The 19,811-nt window shown below is 34.8% G+C and overlaps 1 protein-coding gene across 1 annotated transcript; it reads left to right on the forward strand.

The window, feature by feature from the left end:
* Window positions 1-1,390: 1,390 nt before the first annotated feature.
* On the forward strand, window positions 1,391-12,209 carry LOC137003559 (interferon-induced very large GTPase 1-like). Its single transcript, XM_067363764.1, has 7 exons — window positions 1,391-1,412; window positions 2,456-2,521; window positions 2,608-2,637; window positions 4,305-4,880; window positions 5,179-5,790; window positions 5,970-6,044; window positions 7,440-12,209. The coding sequence occupies exons 1-7, from the start codon at window positions 1,391-1,393 to the stop codon at window positions 12,119-12,121; spliced, it is 6,063 nt and encodes a 2,020-aa protein (XP_067219865.1). The 3' UTR covers window positions 12,122-12,209.
* The last annotated feature ends 7,602 nt before the right edge of the window (window positions 12,210-19,811 follow it).

The raw sequence follows: 19,811 nt of genomic DNA on the forward strand, positions 1-19,811 counted from the left end.
ATGTTTAGCATGAGAATCTAACTCTTTAACAGTGTAAATAAGTCAGAACGCATGAACTAGCATTACACCCCCAATTTAAAGTTATTCACGGTGTGTTATTGTAAAACACCATTATGGTGATCACTGTTTACTTTAGTTGAGCAACTTTTCTTGATTTTTTTTCTCTAGCTGCTGTAACTGTTTATGAAAAACATTTGTTATGGCAAAAAAAAGCAGCATGAAAACATGATCAGGTGATGATTGTTCTGTGTTGAGGATGTAAGCATCGTCTCTTAACTCACTGATCTCATCCAGTGTTTCATTCCATTAAAACTCTGAACATCACAAACCAAGCTACAAAAAAATAAATAAATAAAAAGCAAATAAGCAAAATAGTAACACCATTCAGCTGCATAATTTATCCATGCCACAATGCATGCTGGGAGTTTTGTACTATACTGGCACCCAGCATGCATTGCCTCATTAAACTTTTGATCGTCACCATTGTTGAGATTCATATGTTGATCCTTGAGGTCTGAATGATGCAGTAGCTTAAAATGTTATGTTCATTAGATTTAAAATTTTTAAATTCTTCAAAATAAATGATTACCAAACATTGCTGGGTTTCATATATATATAGTGGAATCACAGAGATACTGTAATCAACAAGCATAAAACTAAAAGACCCATAAAATCAAAGAATAGACACAGGATGAGATCAGTAAAAAGTCCATGAACATTATGGCATAACAAAAACCATTCTATTCATTTTCTCTTGGCTATTTCTTTCTATAACAAATGTGTTTTATAAACACAGTTACAGCAGCCAAGAGCCCAACTAAAGCAAACACCAATCTCCATAATGGTAAACAAAACTATTATTTTCAATGAAACATCAACATCTAAACCTCTGTTAATTCTCAACAAGATCTTTTGTAAATGAATGAAAGAAATAATGTCAAACTGGTTTCACTTAAGGCTGTGCCTGGATGTCAGTTGTAGTTAGAACAAATATCTGACATGTCTACAGTTGCTTCACATACCCCGCCTTTAAAGGAGTTCTACATGTTATTTGTCTTTACCATGCTGCATTTTACAGCCAACAGCCTACAATTCACCTTAGGGCAGAACATAACCGCTCATCAGAGCATTAAGCAAACATTTATACAAACATTACCTAACTAGATAAAGTGACACTAGTATACAAGTATTACAAAACATCCATTTCTGTGCTTCTCATCTTCTCACTTTTTTTTTCTTTTTCTTTTTTTTTTGGGAACCAACAGATTTTTTTACGCTGAAATTAATGTGAATTAATTTAAATGCCCACAGGATAAAAACAGCCCCCAAGGAAGCTCAGATGTGTGAACTACAGCACTGAATATAGACACTGACATCAGAGGACATCAGAATGGCAGACAGGGACGGCAGATGTGAGTGCACAAAATCTGAATGAAACATTAAGGATCAGTCTTTGTAATGTGATCTTGGCCACATTCAGCAACAAAATATGGTCGTCAGTCTGGTTTTAATGTGATGAATACATTCATGTTTGCACACAGTTGGGTTATTAATGAGAATGACAACTGCTTTTAATAACTGATCAGGGACATCGGACCAGGGGAAATGGTGGACATCAGTTTCAAGGGCCCACAAAATATTTTTAATAAAATTTTTATGTAAAAAAAAGTATTTCATAGTTCACCCTTGAGATTTGGGAAATTGTCCCTTTCTGGTCATCATTTCTTAAACTTATGACTAAAAAATAGCCATTTTTGGTATATTTTATTGTAATTTCCCTGCTAAATTGAAAATTATATAACCTTTTCCTCTTTGATAGCAATATACACAATTCTGTTTTAATGTAAGGATGCAACTCCTCCATCGCACAATCAATGGATCAAAAGTGTGATGCAGAATATTAAGCTGGAAATTTGAGGTATTCCTTGTGGTTTATTGTTTTTGTAGCAACAGTAGTGTCAAAGTTGTAGTCATAGTATTTAAAAAAACAATAAGTAATAAGAATAATTTAAGTCTCATGAACCTTAAGTAAACATAATACAGTAACAGTTTTTGGATATACTATAACTTACTAAAATTAATCATCATCACTCAGGTAACTAAACAATCAGTGTTTCAACAGCAGGAAGACATCAGTTAAACATGTAACATTTACCTCAGGAAAATGATTAGTTAGCTAGAAAAATAAACTCTAGAGAATCACATATTGAGCATTAAATATACGGAGTATATTTTCACCAAATTAATGTTTTAATTATTTATTTATTTTCAATAAATCATTAGCAACATTTTGTTAGAAACTTTTTTTTTTTTCAGTGCATAAACCGAACAGTTTTAACAACCAAGAAGACTAACTAGTTAACTAAGACAAACGGTAAAGCAGAAATTGAACAGAAACTGGGCCACAATCAGTAAAAAGGTTATTAAATTTGTTGTAATGCTTTTGTCTCTGCAGCGGGTGACTGGAAGACCGGGGAAAGATGCCTCGATAGGAGCAAGAGCATGGATGAATACCCTAAAAGTATTTAAATGAAACAGAAGAGTTTATAGATTTAAAATGCTTGTAATGCTTTTTCATATCATGGTGTGTTGTGTTGTGTTTTGCAGTTGGCAGTCCAGATTTGAATCGCCCTGACAGTAAGTCAATTAAATAATTCTATTACTTATTAAAATTATTAAAATCTGAAACGACCCCTTGCCTTCTCTAACATTCCACAAAGTCACCTAAGAAAGATTTATTATGTCTTGATTATTGTTAAAATTGAGATTTATGCATCATAACAAACATGTTGCGATAAGAATCACATTTCATTAGTTGTTCACAGTTGGATTTACAGTAATACATTTTAATTTTATTAGTCAACATGGAAAATAAAACATTCACCTGAACTTTAGCTTCAAGTTTATTAAAACTTCACATTTTAATTTTATTGTGAGACGGACTATTAAGAATGAAATCAAATGAAATTAGTGAGGGTTCTCTAGTAAAGAGCAGATGTAATGTGTAAGGAACGGCTCATAATAATAGCAACATACAGTGAGACATTTAGAATTACTTACAAGTCATTACTTTTACAAATATTTGGAATGGAATTTCAAAAATTACAAAGATATGAATATTTTTCTATTAATCTATTAGTCAACATTTACATGATGTGTATATTTTGCCATGCCATTTTTTTGTCCCGTTAGTTATCACTATGTCATTTGTTCATTAATAAGAGGATTTCAGTGTGTGCAACTCAGCATGAACAACAATGTTTTAAGTGAGTGGATTCTGATTTAATTAAACGCCTCTGATTGGCCTTGTCTGTGATTCTGTGATTGGTTATATTTCTCACCGCTGCTAAAACATGTTGTAAATCAGAACATTTGATGTTCACCAGAGCACAAACACAAACAGGCACTGGAGCATTTGCCAAATCTGTATTGCCAATATGATATTATTATAGTATCGACTGAGGGTTTACTTTTTAAAGTAAAATTAATTTTCTTTATACCTACAAATGTGACTACATTCTTTTGAGTGCAGATGTAATATAATCATAACAAATAATAAAAATGAACAGCATTTACAGCAATTATGTTTATTATTGACATTCAGTACCCTATGCTTGTCAATGAGGTCTAAAACGGTGATTTTCAACAAGGGGGCTGCCGCTGACTAGGGAGCCTTGGCAAACTAATAAGTCTTAAAATTATTTACAGTGGATTTACATAATGTGTTGTACAAGTCAAAGACTTACTTTCTATGAATACATGTGATGTGAATTGCACAGTGCTTCCCAATCCCGAACAGTAGAGACAAACAATCAGTTATTTCACTCACATGTGTGCAAATTTAGTGACATGATATATATGAATATTCGCCGCATGCACATTGGATCTGAATTTAGGTGGAAAAATATTTTGAATTAACACACCAATTTCGTGTGTGATCATGATGGTATTTCGGGCTCTTTTAAAATTTAGGGGCATGATCATTAAATAAGTTACTGCTATGGGCTGATAGGTGATGTAATCAATATAATCCATACCTGTAAATGGATAAACGTATTAATGAAGTTTAATTACACATACTTGATTTTTGTAATTTGATTACATAATGCACTTAGCATTATTACTCAATTCTGCACATTTATATACAGCACAGTATACTGAGTTACAGTCTGTTGAAAGCTTTATTGTAGTGTTTTGTTTTTTTGACTTTTCACAGAAGACCCCAGAGTCCCATAAGTAAGCATTTAAATAAAACTGAACTGTTTGTAGATTTAATTTACTTGTACTGCTTTTTCATAACACAGAGTATGTTCCAGAGAGTGATCTGAGGATTGTTCTGCTTGGGAAGGACTTGGCTGAAAACTGCAGAGTTGGAAAACTCATTTTAGGGAATGAAAAGTTTGACATTAAAGCTCCTTCAGATCAAGTGCAGACAGAAAGAAAAATACACAAGACGGTCATCAACGTTCCTCACCTGCTTCAGCCACATCTCTCAGACCATCAGATCATAGAGGCCGTGAGAGAGTGTGTGAAACAGTCTGATCCAGGACCACATGTGATTGTTCTGGTCCTCAAACATGATCAGTGTTCAAAAGAAGATCAGGAGCATGTGGAGAAGGTGCTCAACTATTTCTCTAACAAGGTTTATGAACACACCATGGTGCTCACGATACAAGAGTCAGACAGTGATGAGCCAACCGAAGTCAATGATGTTATAAAGGACATTATTAAAAACTGTTTTAACAGACATTACAAACTTACAAAAAACAGCCCTTCTGCTGATCTTAGAGAGACATTAGAGAAAATTGCACAAATGAACAGTGGACACTATCTGATTTGTGATGAATTTGACGGTTCAGAGCAACAGGCCAGAGAAAGAGGTGAGTCTGGAAATATTTGATTTAATTTTAATCTACTGACTCCTAAAAAATGGAAGCCGATTTAAAAAAAGTTTATTAAAAAAATCTCACACTTCACACATCCTGTCCAATGATCTCCTGCAAGTTGAAGGTTATAAAAACAAATATATAATTGCATGAATGTAGGATGTGAACAAAAAAGTAAAATAAATGAATTAGATCAGAATCTAAATTAAAGATAATCATTCCTGATCTTTTTTGTGGTACATATTATTGTGGAGATTAAAGTTGCTGTTTTGTTTTTTGTTTTTTACTTCAGGCCATAAGGACAGACCTCTGACCATTGCACTATTTGGAAACTCCACATCAATCCAGTTTAGACATGACAACGGTCTACTTGGAGAAGAAGAGAACCGTTTTAAAACTACAGACACATCCAGGATCATTCCTTTACAGAGGGAAATAGCAGAAAGCTATGTCTCTGTCATCAACATGACTGTCAGACATGAGACTGAACTTAACTTGGACTGTGTGGATCATCTTGTTGATCAACTAGTGAATGAAAATGAAATCCATGCCTTCATCTTTGTTGTGCGACTGGGCCAGTTAACAGATGCCGATCAGAAGAGTCTTGAATGGCTTCAGAGAGTGTTTGGTGACAAAGTTTTTCAGTATGTAATGATTCTCTTCACCTATGAGACAGAAGAAGAGTGTGACACTATAAACGACATAAAAAACCCTGTTCTGGAGCAGCTGCTGGAGAAATGTGGAGGAAGATTTCACACCTGCAACAAGATGATGAACAACCAATCAGAGATGAGAGAACTGATGAATAAGATCGAGCATCTGTTTAATGAGAATAAACAGCAGCGCTACACTGAAATAAGGCAAAACTTTCAAAAGAGTGGGGTTCTTTTCAAAAAAGAAAGCGGTAAGAAATCAGTTTGTTTTCTGACGTCATGCCATCTCATAAAACGTCATGCCCACTCTTTTTGTTATCATTTATAATATAATATGGTAGTACCAAAGTGAGTTGGGATTCAAGCACAGGAATTACCACTTCAGAGAACCAAATATTTCAGTTTTCCAATGTTTTGTTTGTTTAAATAGATACAATCGCAATCATGAAAGACAACACGCAGCAAATCACTACAAGCATGGGGAAGGATCCACCAAACAAGGTATGTGCTGGCTGAAATATAACTATAGAATTGGTGCACAAAGTCAAAATGAAACATTTTTGACATTTAATGTATATAGGATACAAGGAATAATGAGATTAGAAAATGTGTCTTTATCTTCTGTTTTAGAACAAACATTTGGGATGTAAAACTGTAGAATAACTAATAATGAATGAATATACTGAAAGGTATGGAAAGTGACCCAATAAGGCCCACACATATCCAAGTTCTAATTGTTATCATATACTGTAGATACTTCAAATAGCGTTGGTATTAAATGGATATAGATATAGCTGTCAATTAAAAACGTTAAGTTTTATCATAAATGGACAAAATTAAAGGTGTTGTGATGTTGTACAGTACACATACGTTTCAGGAGTGATATGTACATACTCACAAATTTGGAGGAATTTAGTTTTGTTAAAAACTCCCGTCTATTTAGAAGTGTTTTTTATTGAACATAATTTTATTGAACACCTATTCATATCCAAGCCAGAATTTTAAACTTAAGACTTAAAGATTCATAAAGATATACTAAAAATATAATCAGATATTTTAAATAAAACATTGAAAATAACAATTTGAATAAAATAATCTGAATGAAACAATTTTAATGTATGTTCAGTTTGTTTTCACTTTTGGTAAAAGTGTTTGTCACTACCTGAATTTTTCAAAAGTTAATTGAGTTAGAATGAATTGAGTAGAATGTGGTTGTCCTTTCTATAAACTATGGAAATATGTGTGTACAGAATAGGATTAAGCATTTAAGGTGAAGTAACAACCAAATTTATTTACAGTGTTTACATGACCGTAGTATGAATGAGCTGCATATATGTAAGTGAAGTACATTACTGTTGCGCAAACTTGTTGAGCATGTGCTTATTATACAGGATTTTCAGTGTCTCAGAGCAGCTCAGTTTGCAGTATTGCTTGGCAATATGGCCAAAGATCATATCATAATACTGTTTGTATTTTATATTTTTTTCAATTTTAATATTTATCAATATTCATTTCATACCATTTAATGGAGAAATAAAACCATTCCACTTGTTTTAGAGATGTGGTGGTGGGCTAATTTTACTTTGGGAAGTGTAGTGGAGCCATTGGAAAATGTGTTTTTGATAGCCTTCAGTTTGACAAGATGTGGTATGACATAGCACAATAGTTTTTTCAATATATACAGAATATAAAATGTGGCTTTTTTAGCCATATCAAAACAGAAGATACGTACATGTGTAAATTTTACCCGCTGGCGGTTTTAGGTATAAAACGACCCCTGTTGGTTCTAGTTTTAATTAAAACTGATTTATTGAATAATTATCAATATCATTTGCATCTGTGAACACTGTCCTTCACAACAAATTGCCAAATAAATGGTTGTTTCTTTCACAGGTAATAGCTTTAGAAAAAGAAACAAGATTGGAACAAGACAACGGAAAAGAAACTAATGGAAAAACAAAGCATCTCTTTAAAAGACTTCATCTTAAAGGCATGGATCATAAACTGAGAACTGCAGATTTTCTTCAGTTAACTGCACATTCATTAAAATCCTGTGACTCTTGTGCTGAAGAGGAGCTGATTCAGACTTTCATGCAAAAACTACTGATGATGAACTACAGAGCAAGATACATTCATGTTGAGGAAAACAATGAACAGCATCACACAAAACAAAGAGACAATGACTCAAATAAAGATATGGGTGATATTTTTAAAGCAATGTCTATTTCTAAAAAAGGAACCAGTCAATCTGATCGCATTCACCCGATGGATGTTCAGATGGCTGTGTTTCATTGTGCTGATGGTTTTCTGAAGCAGCTGATGGTCACTAAACTGTCCCAGTGTCAATACGCTCTGCCTCTGCTTGTTCCTGATCCATTCACACAACAGATTGAGTTTCCTCTCTGGATATTCAGACAAATCAACAAGAGCTGGAAGATCAGAAACACCAACAATGAAATCATCAGTCAAACCCATCCGGTCTACAAGGCAGAAACTCCAATGGTGTTTTTCTTCAGGTTTGGCTCTGTGTCTTCATCCAAGTCTCAGCTGATGAACAGTCTGATCAATGAGAAACACAACACATTCTTCCACAGGAACTGCCCAGGCAGCAGCAGAACCAGAGTCCTGATGGATGGAGTGGTGGAGATTGCCTGGTTCTGCCCTTCTGGGAAACACACGGATAAATTCACTGACTGTGTTGCGTTCTGTAATCTACACGGTGATGCAGGAGACCATGAGAAACAGCTGGAGATCCTCACTGAAATGAGCTCAGTTAATGTGGTTCTTCTACAACAACTTCAAAACAATGACAAAAGTACAACAATAATCCAAAACCTGTACAGGAACAGAAAGCCACTCATTTGTCTTTTTACTGAGGATGAATCTGGTGTAACTGAGCTAATGAAAGGGAAATTCAAGATTGGTCTGAAAGACAGAAATCAGTCAGATGTATCTGAAGAACTCAGAAGAGTTATCAATGGTTGTCTCTCAGAATCATCTTCCACTTTCAGACTTGAAGATGTGTCCAAACACTCATTAGAAACAGACATCAGAATAGATGAGGAAGATGATGATGACTGCAGGAGAGGAAGAGAAGCAGCACAGCAGATGATGAGTTTACTGGAGAAGAAAGATCTGACAGAAATCAAAGACTTATTTCTGCCCTGTCAGGGAAAACTGTGGCATCAGTGGTGTCAGAAGAACAAAGAACTACATCGACCTCGAGCATATGACATAGAAATGGACATCAGTAGAAAGAAAACAGAAATGAAGAATATCCGTCAACAGCAGCATGAATCTGACATAAATACTTTTATACAGTTGTTTTTTAAACAAATCCAATGTCATTCTGAGAATAACATGTATTTTCTGAAATGGCTTGAAATCTTCCTAATCTCAAAAAATATTTTTGTTCCTCAAAAATATGATACATCTAAACAACTCAAGGCTAAACAAACTGACCTTGAGAGAATATCTGAGGAATTACAAGCTGTAACCTTTGGTTTGGAGCACATCATGAGGGAGATTGGTCAGATCTATGAATCATGTTCATCTGTGAAGAAGAACAAGAAAGACCTGCAGTTTGATTTCTCTTCTCTCCCGAGTCTTGCAGCAGAGATGATTATCTCTGGATTTCCAATGGAGCTGATGGATGGAGATGCTGCTCATGTTCCTGTTGTCTGGATCTCTGCTGTTCTAGACGAACTCATCCAGAAACTAGGAGACCAGAGAGTCTTTGTGCTGTCAGTTTTAGGGATTCAAAGCTCTGGGAAATCTACCATGCTGAATGCCATGTTTGGACTCCACTTTGCCGTCAGTGCTGGCAGGTGCACCAGAGGAGCTTTCATGCAGCTGGTCAAAGTGTCAGATGAGATGAAAACACAGATGAACTTTGACTATATTCTGGTTGTTGACACTGAGGGTCTTCGTGCTCTGGAATTGACTGGAAGTTCAACCAGACATCATGACAATGAATTGGCCACATTTGTTGTTGGTCTTGGAAATCTGACCTTGATCAACATATTTGGAGAAAACCCATCTGAGATGCAGGACATTCTTCAGATTGTTGTTCAGGCTTTCCTGAGGATGAAGAAGGTAAAACTAAATCCCAGCTGTGTGTTTGTGCATCAGAACGTCTCGGACGTCACAGCTGGAGAGAAAAACGAGGAGGGAAGGAGACGACTGCAGGAGACACTGGATAAGATGACAAAACTTGCTGCTAAAGATGAAGTATATGACGCAGGATGTTTCAGTGATGTCATTAAATTTGATGTTCAGAATGATGTGAAGTATTTTGCTCATCTTTGGGAGGGAAACCCACCGATGGCACCACCCAACCCAAACTACTGTGAGAATATTCAAGAACTAAAGGAAACTATTATGTCTCATGCCTTAAAGTCACATGGAATGATGCTGATAGACTTAAAAGATCGTATGAAAGATCTTTGGGAGGCTTTACTGAATGAACGATTCGTCTTCAGCTTTAGAAATTCTCTGGAGATTTCAGCCTACAGGAAACTGGAGACAAAATACAGCAAGTGGTCCTGGAGGCTTCGCAGTGCCATGATGGAAATTGAGAACAAACTACACAACAAAATAGAAAATGAAGCAATCCATGAGGTTGAGGAAGCTGATCTTCAAAGAGAACTGAAGAAGACAAGTGAAGAAGTGGAAAAATCAATGTCTGCATTCTTTGAGAAAGACACAGATGCAGACATACTAATTCAGTGGAAAACATCATTTGAAATCAAAATTAAAGAGATTCAGGAAAACATTGTAAGAGAAACAAAGAGAAAATTAAATGAGATTCTTCAGCAGCGAGACCTGAAGAAAATGATTGATGCTCAGAAGACACATCATGAAAACACTCTCTTTGAAAAGAGCAAAGAACTTGCCTTAAAACTCAAAGACAAAACAACTGATGAACAAACACTGAAGAAAGAGTTTGATTTGTTCTGGAAACACAGTGTGAAGAAGATCATCAGAGACACTCATCCAATTAAAGACATTGACATAATGAGAGATGTGAAACACTTCCTCAGTGACATCTATGAAAGTGCTCCTGTAGGTCACTGGATGGAGAGTAAGGATATTTTCTCTGTGCCAAATTATACTCAATATGTTCTTTTTAAGAAGGAGTTCAAAGAGTCTGTAATCAACTCATCTGGATACACTCAAACATTATCTCCAGAAGATAAAATAAGAATATTCATCACAGATGTTGCTCAGCAGACAGACAAAATGATTCAATCATTTAACATTTCAAAGATGGGCTACAACATCAGCCGGGTTCAACAACTCATTGATTACATTAAGAGGAGAGTAACAGAACATCAGGAAGGATCTGTGGAATATGAGTTCAAGAATGAATTCTTCATGAATTTAGTACTTTCTATCTGTAGCAGGGCAGAGCAGATGATCACCGACCAACACAAAATGTTCAGAGACACCAATGATCCAGAAATATATGTTGAGAAAAAGAGAGCAGAGTACTATAGTATTTTCCAGAAATACTGTCATGGAGCAACATCAGCTGCCATTTTTGGAGAGATCATCTGTCAGAAACTTAAAGAGCCCATTGAGCAGAGTGTCTACAAGAAGACTACTAGAGATCTGACTGATGAAATAATGAAAAATTGTCAATCACTGAATGGAAACAGATCAAAATTGGAGAAACACATCCTGAAGACACTGGCAGAAGAGGAGGATTGTGAAAAATACATGAACTACATTTATAATCCCAGAGATCACTTCAAGAGTTTCATCAGAGATGAAGTCAGTCAGTACATCACTGATAAGTTCAGTGTCAGTGTTTTACCCAAGATGAAGGAGAACATTAGACTCCTGCAGCAGAAGATCATAAAAGCAGCACATGAATCTACTGAACATGTTCAAGTGAACAGAGGAGATGCTGGTTTATGGTTGAGGAGTTTCACACAGCAGCTCTCAGATGTGCTGATCTTCTCTGAAAAAGACCTCAGTGGAGTGAAACATAGTGGTGCTGATAATTGCAACCTCCTAGAAGATGTGATAAGAGAAGAACTTCCTACTACAATGTCTGATATCTATGGTAGATTCAACACAGAGACATTTCTAGTAAAGCTGGATTATACGTTTAGGCCAGATGAGATTCTTATCGATCACTTCTGTCAGTGCTGTTGGGTTCAGTGTCCATTCTGTAAAACTGTCTGCACCAATACCATGGAAAACCATCATGGAGATCATAGTGTTCCTTTCCATCGTAGTATTGGACTGAGTGGAATTCATTACGACAATACATTTAACTTGTCTACTCATATCTGCACATCAGCAGTGGGAAACAGCAATCTATATTTTTATCCCGTTGGATCAGAAGATAAAGTCCCCTGGAAAGATTACAGAAGAGCAGGAGGAGTTTATGCAGACTGGAGCATCACCTCTGACCTCTCTGAACTGCCCTACTGGAAGTGGTTTGTGTGCAGATTCCAGAAAGATCTGGAAAAATACTACAGTAAAAGATTTGAGGGGAGTGGTGAGATACCACATGAATGGAAAATATACTCAAAACAGGATGCTCTAGAGAGTTTGGATAAATACATTTAACTGAACAAGTATAATAAGTTTATTTTGGGTCTTTGATTTACAAAAATTGTTTTATCACTTAAATAAAGCTGAAATCATCTAAACAAATTTGATACCTTGGGACACCTTAGAGAGAAGCGATGGATCCGAAATGGTTTATATTCATATTCATGCATTTTATTATTATTTATGTTAATTGTTTATGGCTTATGATTTATCAGTTTCACTTTTGATTTCATATATTTATGTACTTCTACTTTGTATATATTAATTCTTATCATATTTTCAAGTATTTACTTGTTATTGTACCCTTATGGTTATTCTTATTTTATATTTAAGAGTATGTATGCTTGTTATGTTCAGTTGTTCTGCAAGTGTTCCGGTGTGACAGGTCACGCTGACACGTTTGTGGTTAGATATTGGACGCCTGCCAAGTACTGCAGAAGTGATGTTTTTCAGAATTAGTTGCTCATTTGAATCTGATCAAAATATGTCTATTATTATTTCTGCTGACATTTGATAGTGTAAGATTTGTAAAATTCCCTAAGGGTCAAAACAACTTTTATATCTATTTTTGGCATCTGACCAGTTTATGATATAATGGGTAAAACCATGTAACCTTTTCTCATTAGGACAAAAACATCAGTTTGAGGGGGGTGGGAATTTCCCTGTATATGCTTATGGTATAATATGGACTGAGTCGTTGATAATTTAGCTTTTTCTCTCCTTTGCTCTCCTGGGCTTTGCTTCTTCTCTCTTATCTGCAAATGTCTTAATGTTTTAATTCTTTTTGATCTTCATCTATTAGATACAATACTCTGGATATTATAATACTCTAAATTTATCATTAACTATTGACTACTCCTTTATTATGGTTATTTTACCTTTTGGTTTTATTAAATGTTTTCATTATCGATTAAAATTTGCGTGTGAAGCTAAATTTAATTGTATTGAATAAATAATTTTTCATCAACGTTATCACAGCCTGGATCTCTCAAGTTTTTGCATCAGAAGAGTTTAAAGATTTAATTGTGTTCTGTTTCAAAAGACTATGTATTGGTGAACTGATCAAAACATTAAGACCTATGGGTGTTGGAAATGCCTAAATGTGACAAAATAATCATAAAAGTCTTTATATGTCCTTTCAAATTTAGTTTGAGCACTTAACTGCATCCTGCTAACGTTTTTTTTTTAAAAAGATTTCTCTTCTACTTTGCTTTCACTATTTCTTAATTCCATCCTTGCTCTTGCCTGTACTATTCTAGACGATGTTTGAAAATTCACATTATTAGCACTTCTCATGTTATTGCCTCCTTAAGAGGAATCCTTGTATTTTCTCATTTTTAGTACAAGTTGCTTTGGATAAAAGTGTCTGCTAAATTAATAAATGTAAAAATATACATGTTGTTTAGTTCTCATTTTTAATGTATTCTAGTTTTAGTTGTTTTTATTATTAAATGTCGTTTTTTTATTTATATTTAGTATGTTAGGGCTGGCTAAGTTAATTGTTTAATTAAAATCATTTACACATATTTAACTATATTCAAGTATCTCAATGGGGAAAACATGTTAAAGACTCCAACTCTGCTGCAAAAGCCGTTAAAATAAACATCAAAACTAAATGGCAGTGTGTACATGGCTGTGGGTCAGACCGATTTTTTTTCTTCAAAACGATGTGAAATTCATCCTACCCACTCATTCACATAAAAAAAAATGTATTGATTTAAATTTTGTCAGACACTTTTTGTTTAGTAAGGCCATATGCAAATATGTGTGAATGATCATGAATAATGATATGACACCTGAGGAGATTATGCCCATCCCCTAACCTTTTTAGTGAGGAGTGTGAGAAAAGTGTGAGGAAAAAAAGAAATATAATCCAGATATAAATGAAGGTCAAAGGCACATTTTGAGTACACAGTCATGGCTGGAAACAAATCATGTTCAAATATATAAGTGATATAACATACCTGGCATTTCCAAGGTGTTATATGTTTCTGGAGAGTGACTGACTTCCAGTCAGTTAGCTCACCTTCACCATATTCATGTAGAATATCAGTTCAATGTAGCTGTACAGCTCACTGATGCTCACATTTGTCCATTTGAATCAGTGACCTCTGCATTTGCCCTGGTAGCCTGAGCAAAACTGAGACAACATTCTCAGGGGAAAGTTTGTGGTCCAGGTTCACATGTGGGCACTGTCATTCTTAAATCTTAAAAATAAATAAATAAACAAAACAAACATTGGTGAGCATGCTGATAAAATAATCATATCAACTATAATATTAGCATTAATATAATGTCTTCTTGTAACACAAAACATGATTTTAATATTATACATGCATATATTATTAGACCGTACATGAATAAAATGTGTATATATTTAATATTATAATTTAACATTCAAACCTACATCTGAGCAGAAATCCGCAAACAAAAGCTTCATTAATGAGGCAGTATTTTACAGCAAACACTTCATAAACTAATCCAAAACAGGCCAATGACATCTTGTCTAAACATTCATATTACTCTTTACATGCTATATTCATGTTATATCATAAAGCATATAAATGTTCATCCTATAGTATAATATGTTGCTTGTAACAGACACCTTATATATCAACATATTTCAGTCGATTTCACTCATCATTGTCAGTATAGCAATTTGGGAAAAGCCAAACTAGTCAATAAATAGCCTACATGTTAATGTAAAAAAAAATATTGCACATAAAAATAAATAACTTACCCGTTAAATATGGTGGATCAAGTCACTTCTCAAAATCAGAGGTAAATTCTTCCAGGATAATTCATCACCGCATCCCAAAACAATGTAAAGTAAATGAATCTGGTGAAATGTAATTTTTTTTTAAGTTTATGTGGGCGTTGACTGGATTTCCTCAGATCATTACCATATGAATAGCGCGCACTGTCAGCAGGCGTTCACATTAGTGGATAATGAGCTGACACGAGAACGGACATCTCTATTTTATATACAGATAACATAAACAAAGAATATTTATTTTAGTTTTGAATTAGATCATTTATATTAGACAAATAAAAGTTTCTTATATTGCTCATGTCTGTGTGATAAGTATTTGCTGAGTTTTGTTTCAATTCTGTGACGTGCTCCACAGACAGCAGAGAGCACACCCTGTATGTTTTCTTTATTTTTACAAAAGCACAATGTTTTGTTTTGATTGTGAGTGGACACATATAAAAGTAGACCCTTTACAGTTTCTAATTATGTATTGCTTTTAGCTGTATGATCATAAATGACATAGAATTTTAAGTAAATTTCGCTACTAAAACATGCCAACATGTTTGTCAACCCCAGAGGGTTAAATTAAGACTGATTGGTGTTTTTATGGGAATGACCAGCAGGATGTTAAAAGTTAATTATATAATTAAGTAATTAATTGAGTGATGACTGTTTAAATATTAAGGACACCTGATGATAAGGAGCACAATCACTGAAGAAAAGAGAAACAAGAACTACAACTGACTTCCAGCCACAGCCTTAAATGAAATCAGCTGAAAAGACATTAAATCTCTTAAAATGTTAACAACTTTACAAACAGCATTACCAGCTTCACTTATTACTAACCAGTTTGACTATTTCTGTTATTCGTCTTCAGTTTTTTTTTTTTTAATAATATATAATGTATAATAGTTTAGGAAGTCACCATCAGTTTTTGCTTTAGTTTTGCAGTTTCACTCTTTGAGTTTTTAATGTTATTTTTTCTCTGACTACTGTGTGTTTGTTATGGCAAGGAAAGCCAGTGATGAGATGATGTTTGGCTACTTATTGATGATAAATATGCGATCATCATGTAATAACATTAACTGATCTCATTCAGAGTCTGATCTCTTATTTTATAGTCTTATAAATATCAACTCATTGATAGTAGCACTGCAAATATTGATATTTAACAGTGTTGTAAATATCTGAAGAATATTAAAAACTATTTTTCTTAGAAATGAGAAATTCATTTGGACACAAACATCAAGAATCAGCATATGAATCTCAACAATGGTGACATGTTTCATGCTGCAAGTAGGGATGCGCCGATCTGGCATCGGCTTCGATTCTGCCATTTTTGGGTATCAGTCAGACAGGACCAATACAAGGTTATGACAGTCAACACAATGATACTCTCTCGAAGATGATTCAATATTTCTATTATTATATTTGATCTGGAGACAAAGGTCTATGGTTTTGCATAAAATGACTTTCTAGCTGAAGTTTATCATAATTTCTAAATCATTTTACTTTCTGCTGGGTGTCTGTTAGATCACAACGCTGGAGTACAGAGCACTATAAATTGATCTTCACGAGCACAGAAACTGAAATTTCAAACATTTAAAAGAAAAGGCTCAATAAAGTAATGGTAAAGTAACTCAGTAACGGGCCTGACACTGGTATCGGTGCACCACTAATTATATTTGTCCTATTGTTTGTTTTTGTTTTTTTCTATGCTAATGTTATCATTGCCTTCTACAATAAAAATCATGTTTCAAGGAAAACAATTCAAAATAAATATTATTTACGAAGGTGGATGTGTGATATAGTGCAAGGATATGGATGTAATACTGCAAAGATATATCTTTTTTGTGCAAAAGAGTTAAGCTCATTCAAAAGCATTTTATCTGTCGTTTTACAAAATAATAATAATAATCTTTACAACAAACATCTTGGTGAGTGAGGCACATGCAATGAATGGGATCAAAGTTTGAAGGCCATAGGGTCAGCCATCAAACACTGAACTGGACTAGATCCAAAAAGCAACAATATGAACACAAAGAGGTCTGAGACCACATTCCTACTTAAGTGGACCAAAAAAGGATCAGAGTCCTCTTTCAGGGACAGGGACAGAAATGTAAAGAGAACTGTGTCCTTTTTCACTTGGTTCATCTCTTGATCCACTTAAAGCAGTGTGAGTTCGGTTCGTTTAAAGAGGACTCAAGTGTGAAAACACCCTGGCATTGTTGTATATTATCAGTATATGTTTTTCTAATTTATATTAGAGGTAATATAGCTGATGATGGTTAACCCATACCTCGGTCTTTAGTGACCCGGGACATCATTCACTACCCTCCTCCTCGTTCATTTTTTAAAGTTAGACATCAACCTTCTTGGTATTCCTCAATCAATTCATTATAAAGAACATAACAACAAGAGTGTACGTATATTTTTTTCTGCACGACAATAATTGAATCTTAGATGACGGAATAAGTGCATTTCACCTTTATTCCACAAGGTGGCAATGTCTGATACACAATGCTGAAGTGACGACTCAGAAAACGAAATAATAAGAGAAACATGAAATGGCTCAGCGATTTACTGCAGAGCAAGTACTAAATGCAATGAAATATGACTGTAACTGTTACTGGATGGATCTGGTGAAGCTGTTAGCGATCAAATATTGATTTTGAAGATGTTGAAAATTATATAGTTTTGAGAATACTTTTGAGATCGGGAATGGGCTCATATTCATGACCTCAAACATAAAACTAGTCCATTATTTGCTGAATTTAAAACATGGCATAAAACATCTGCTCAAACGGAGCCCTTTCAAGCTCCAAAACTTATCTGGGTAGTCTGGGTACTCTTTTATGAGTACTGTGAATTTGGACATACCTCATTTGTGACACAGCCTACTGTTTTTTCCCCTAATATATATAGGGAAGTATGCGATTTTGGATGCAGCCCTTGATTGGTGTCACATTATATGAGTATAATGTGTATTATGAGTATAATGTACTCATAACCACAACCTTAAGTGACGTGTGGCTATGCTTTGCGTGACTAGACATTTAAAATCGTGACTCACGGATAATGGATCCTCTGTACTCTGCAGTAGATTTCCATTCTTGTTTAAATTTAAAAGGCTGAAGTGTTGCCAGAACGGGTCGACGATGATTTCCCGCCCAAAAGCTCTCAAAAACCTGCCCAAGTCATTCACTGTGAAAAGAATGTGATAGAATTCAATTGTCATGACAACCACCATTTACCTCCTTAAAACTAAATAATGATAACAAAATAAAATGGTCCCACTTTATATTAAAGGTGATAGAGAGGATTTTTTCGTCTGAGAATCCAAAGACTGTTACTGAGTTTTTGAAATGAGCGCATGCGTAAGAACAGAACCCCTCCTTCACAGCTCATTTTAAAGGAACGCCTCCCAAAACTCGTGCACGAGTATTGGAACACGAGTGTTTACCACCGGCATTCGCTCTTTCGTGTTTTTTGGATTCATTATGTCGGACTCACCGCAGGTAACTCATAATCTGCAGTTGTTACTCCTGTCTCCTGACAAAAACATTGCATGCAGCGCCTGTGGAGTGTGGAAAGTTACTGGAGAGCGCAGCCGCGCTCGTCTCTCACAAGGAACGTCACGGCAGTGAGTTTTTAAGGCCCTACCTCGTGCACAGATGATGTATATTAATATTATTACTTTCAGTGCACCTAATAAATAGTCTTTTATCAGTTAGTAAAGACAGTTTCAAGTAATATTGCAAAAATGTATAAAACAAAACATCCTATTTAGCACCTTTAAGTGGCCTTAACTACTATGTACTTACATTTAAATTAATCATTTGATACAATGCACTTATTGTGTACATGTTTTTACATTGTACTTATATTTTAAAAACACCTGCATGTGATTACATCTGTAATTAATTTCTGTAATTACTTTTATAATTACACTGTTGACCCATCCCTTACACATTACCCATACCCTTAAACCTACCCATACTAACAAACCTGTCCCTAACCTTACCCGTATCCACCTCAATAGCAGCAAATGTGTTTTTACAATACAATAAGAACACAATAAGTACATTGTACTTATTTTTTGATGTAAGTACATAGTAGTTAAGGCCACCTAATATAAAGTGGGACCAATAAAATTATAAAAATGAATTCTCCTGCCAGGAGAACAATACAACAGGAAAACGGATCGAAACATGGCAAATACAATAAAAGAAAATATGACAAAAATGTCAGAGTGCACAAGACGATGGACAGTCCCATATTTGATTTCAATTCAGTCATTCAACTGTTCTCTCAGAGTTAGTTATATTTATAAAGAGGTCGAGTCATCTCCCAACACAGGTGTAATCCACATTTTGAGTCACTCTTCCACTCTTTACTGTAGATACGACTTACTGCATATTTCTGACACTTTGTCATAGAAAAAACAGCTAAACGTTTTCGCGCTAAAAACCCGTCACTCTAAACGGTCGCGTCTAATGTCTCCTGCTGATTGCTGCTGCTCTTCCAACAACACAGCCGACTATGAGTGTCCAGTAACATCATTACTGATTTTATGGAGTACTTGCAATGAGTTTTGTTTTTAAAATTTAGATGCCTGAAAATTACCTGCATATCTAGTAACTGGCTGAGACCTCTGAGTCTGACCGACCGTTAGTTGTGACGCATCTCAAAAATAAGAGGATCGCAACCAATCACAATTTGCGCTTTTTAAATAAATTATCTTAAAGTTTTATTTCAGTCATTGTGTCTCAAATAATTATTAAATATATAAAATATAATATATAAATAAGATCCAGACTACTTCAAAACTGTGTTGCTTATATATAAGAGAAATTAATTCATGCTTTAAGTCAGATTATATATATATATATATATCCACTCCATAAAATTTGAAATGAGATTTTTTCGCTCTTCACACTCCTGTCCAGTAGG

This window comes from Chanodichthys erythropterus, chromosome 3 (assembly GCF_024489055.1).
Source record: "Chanodichthys erythropterus isolate Z2021 chromosome 3, ASM2448905v1, whole genome shotgun sequence".
Taxonomy (NCBI): Eukaryota; Metazoa; Chordata; class Actinopteri; order Cypriniformes; family Xenocyprididae; genus Chanodichthys; species Chanodichthys erythropterus.

Excerpts from the sequence above, each read along its gene's own strand:
- LOC137003559 (XM_067363764.1), top strand. The coding sequence starts at position 1,391 with ATGGCAGACAGGGACGGCAGAT. Across the intron at positions 2,638-4,304 it reads AGATTTGAATCGCCCTGACA|AGTATGTTCCAGAGAGTGAT; the intron begins GTAAGTCAATTA and ends TTCATAACACAG. Across the intron at positions 5,791-5,969 it reads TCTTTTCAAAAAAGAAAGCG|ATACAATCGCAATCATGAAA; the intron begins GTAAGAAATCAG and ends TTGTTTAAATAG.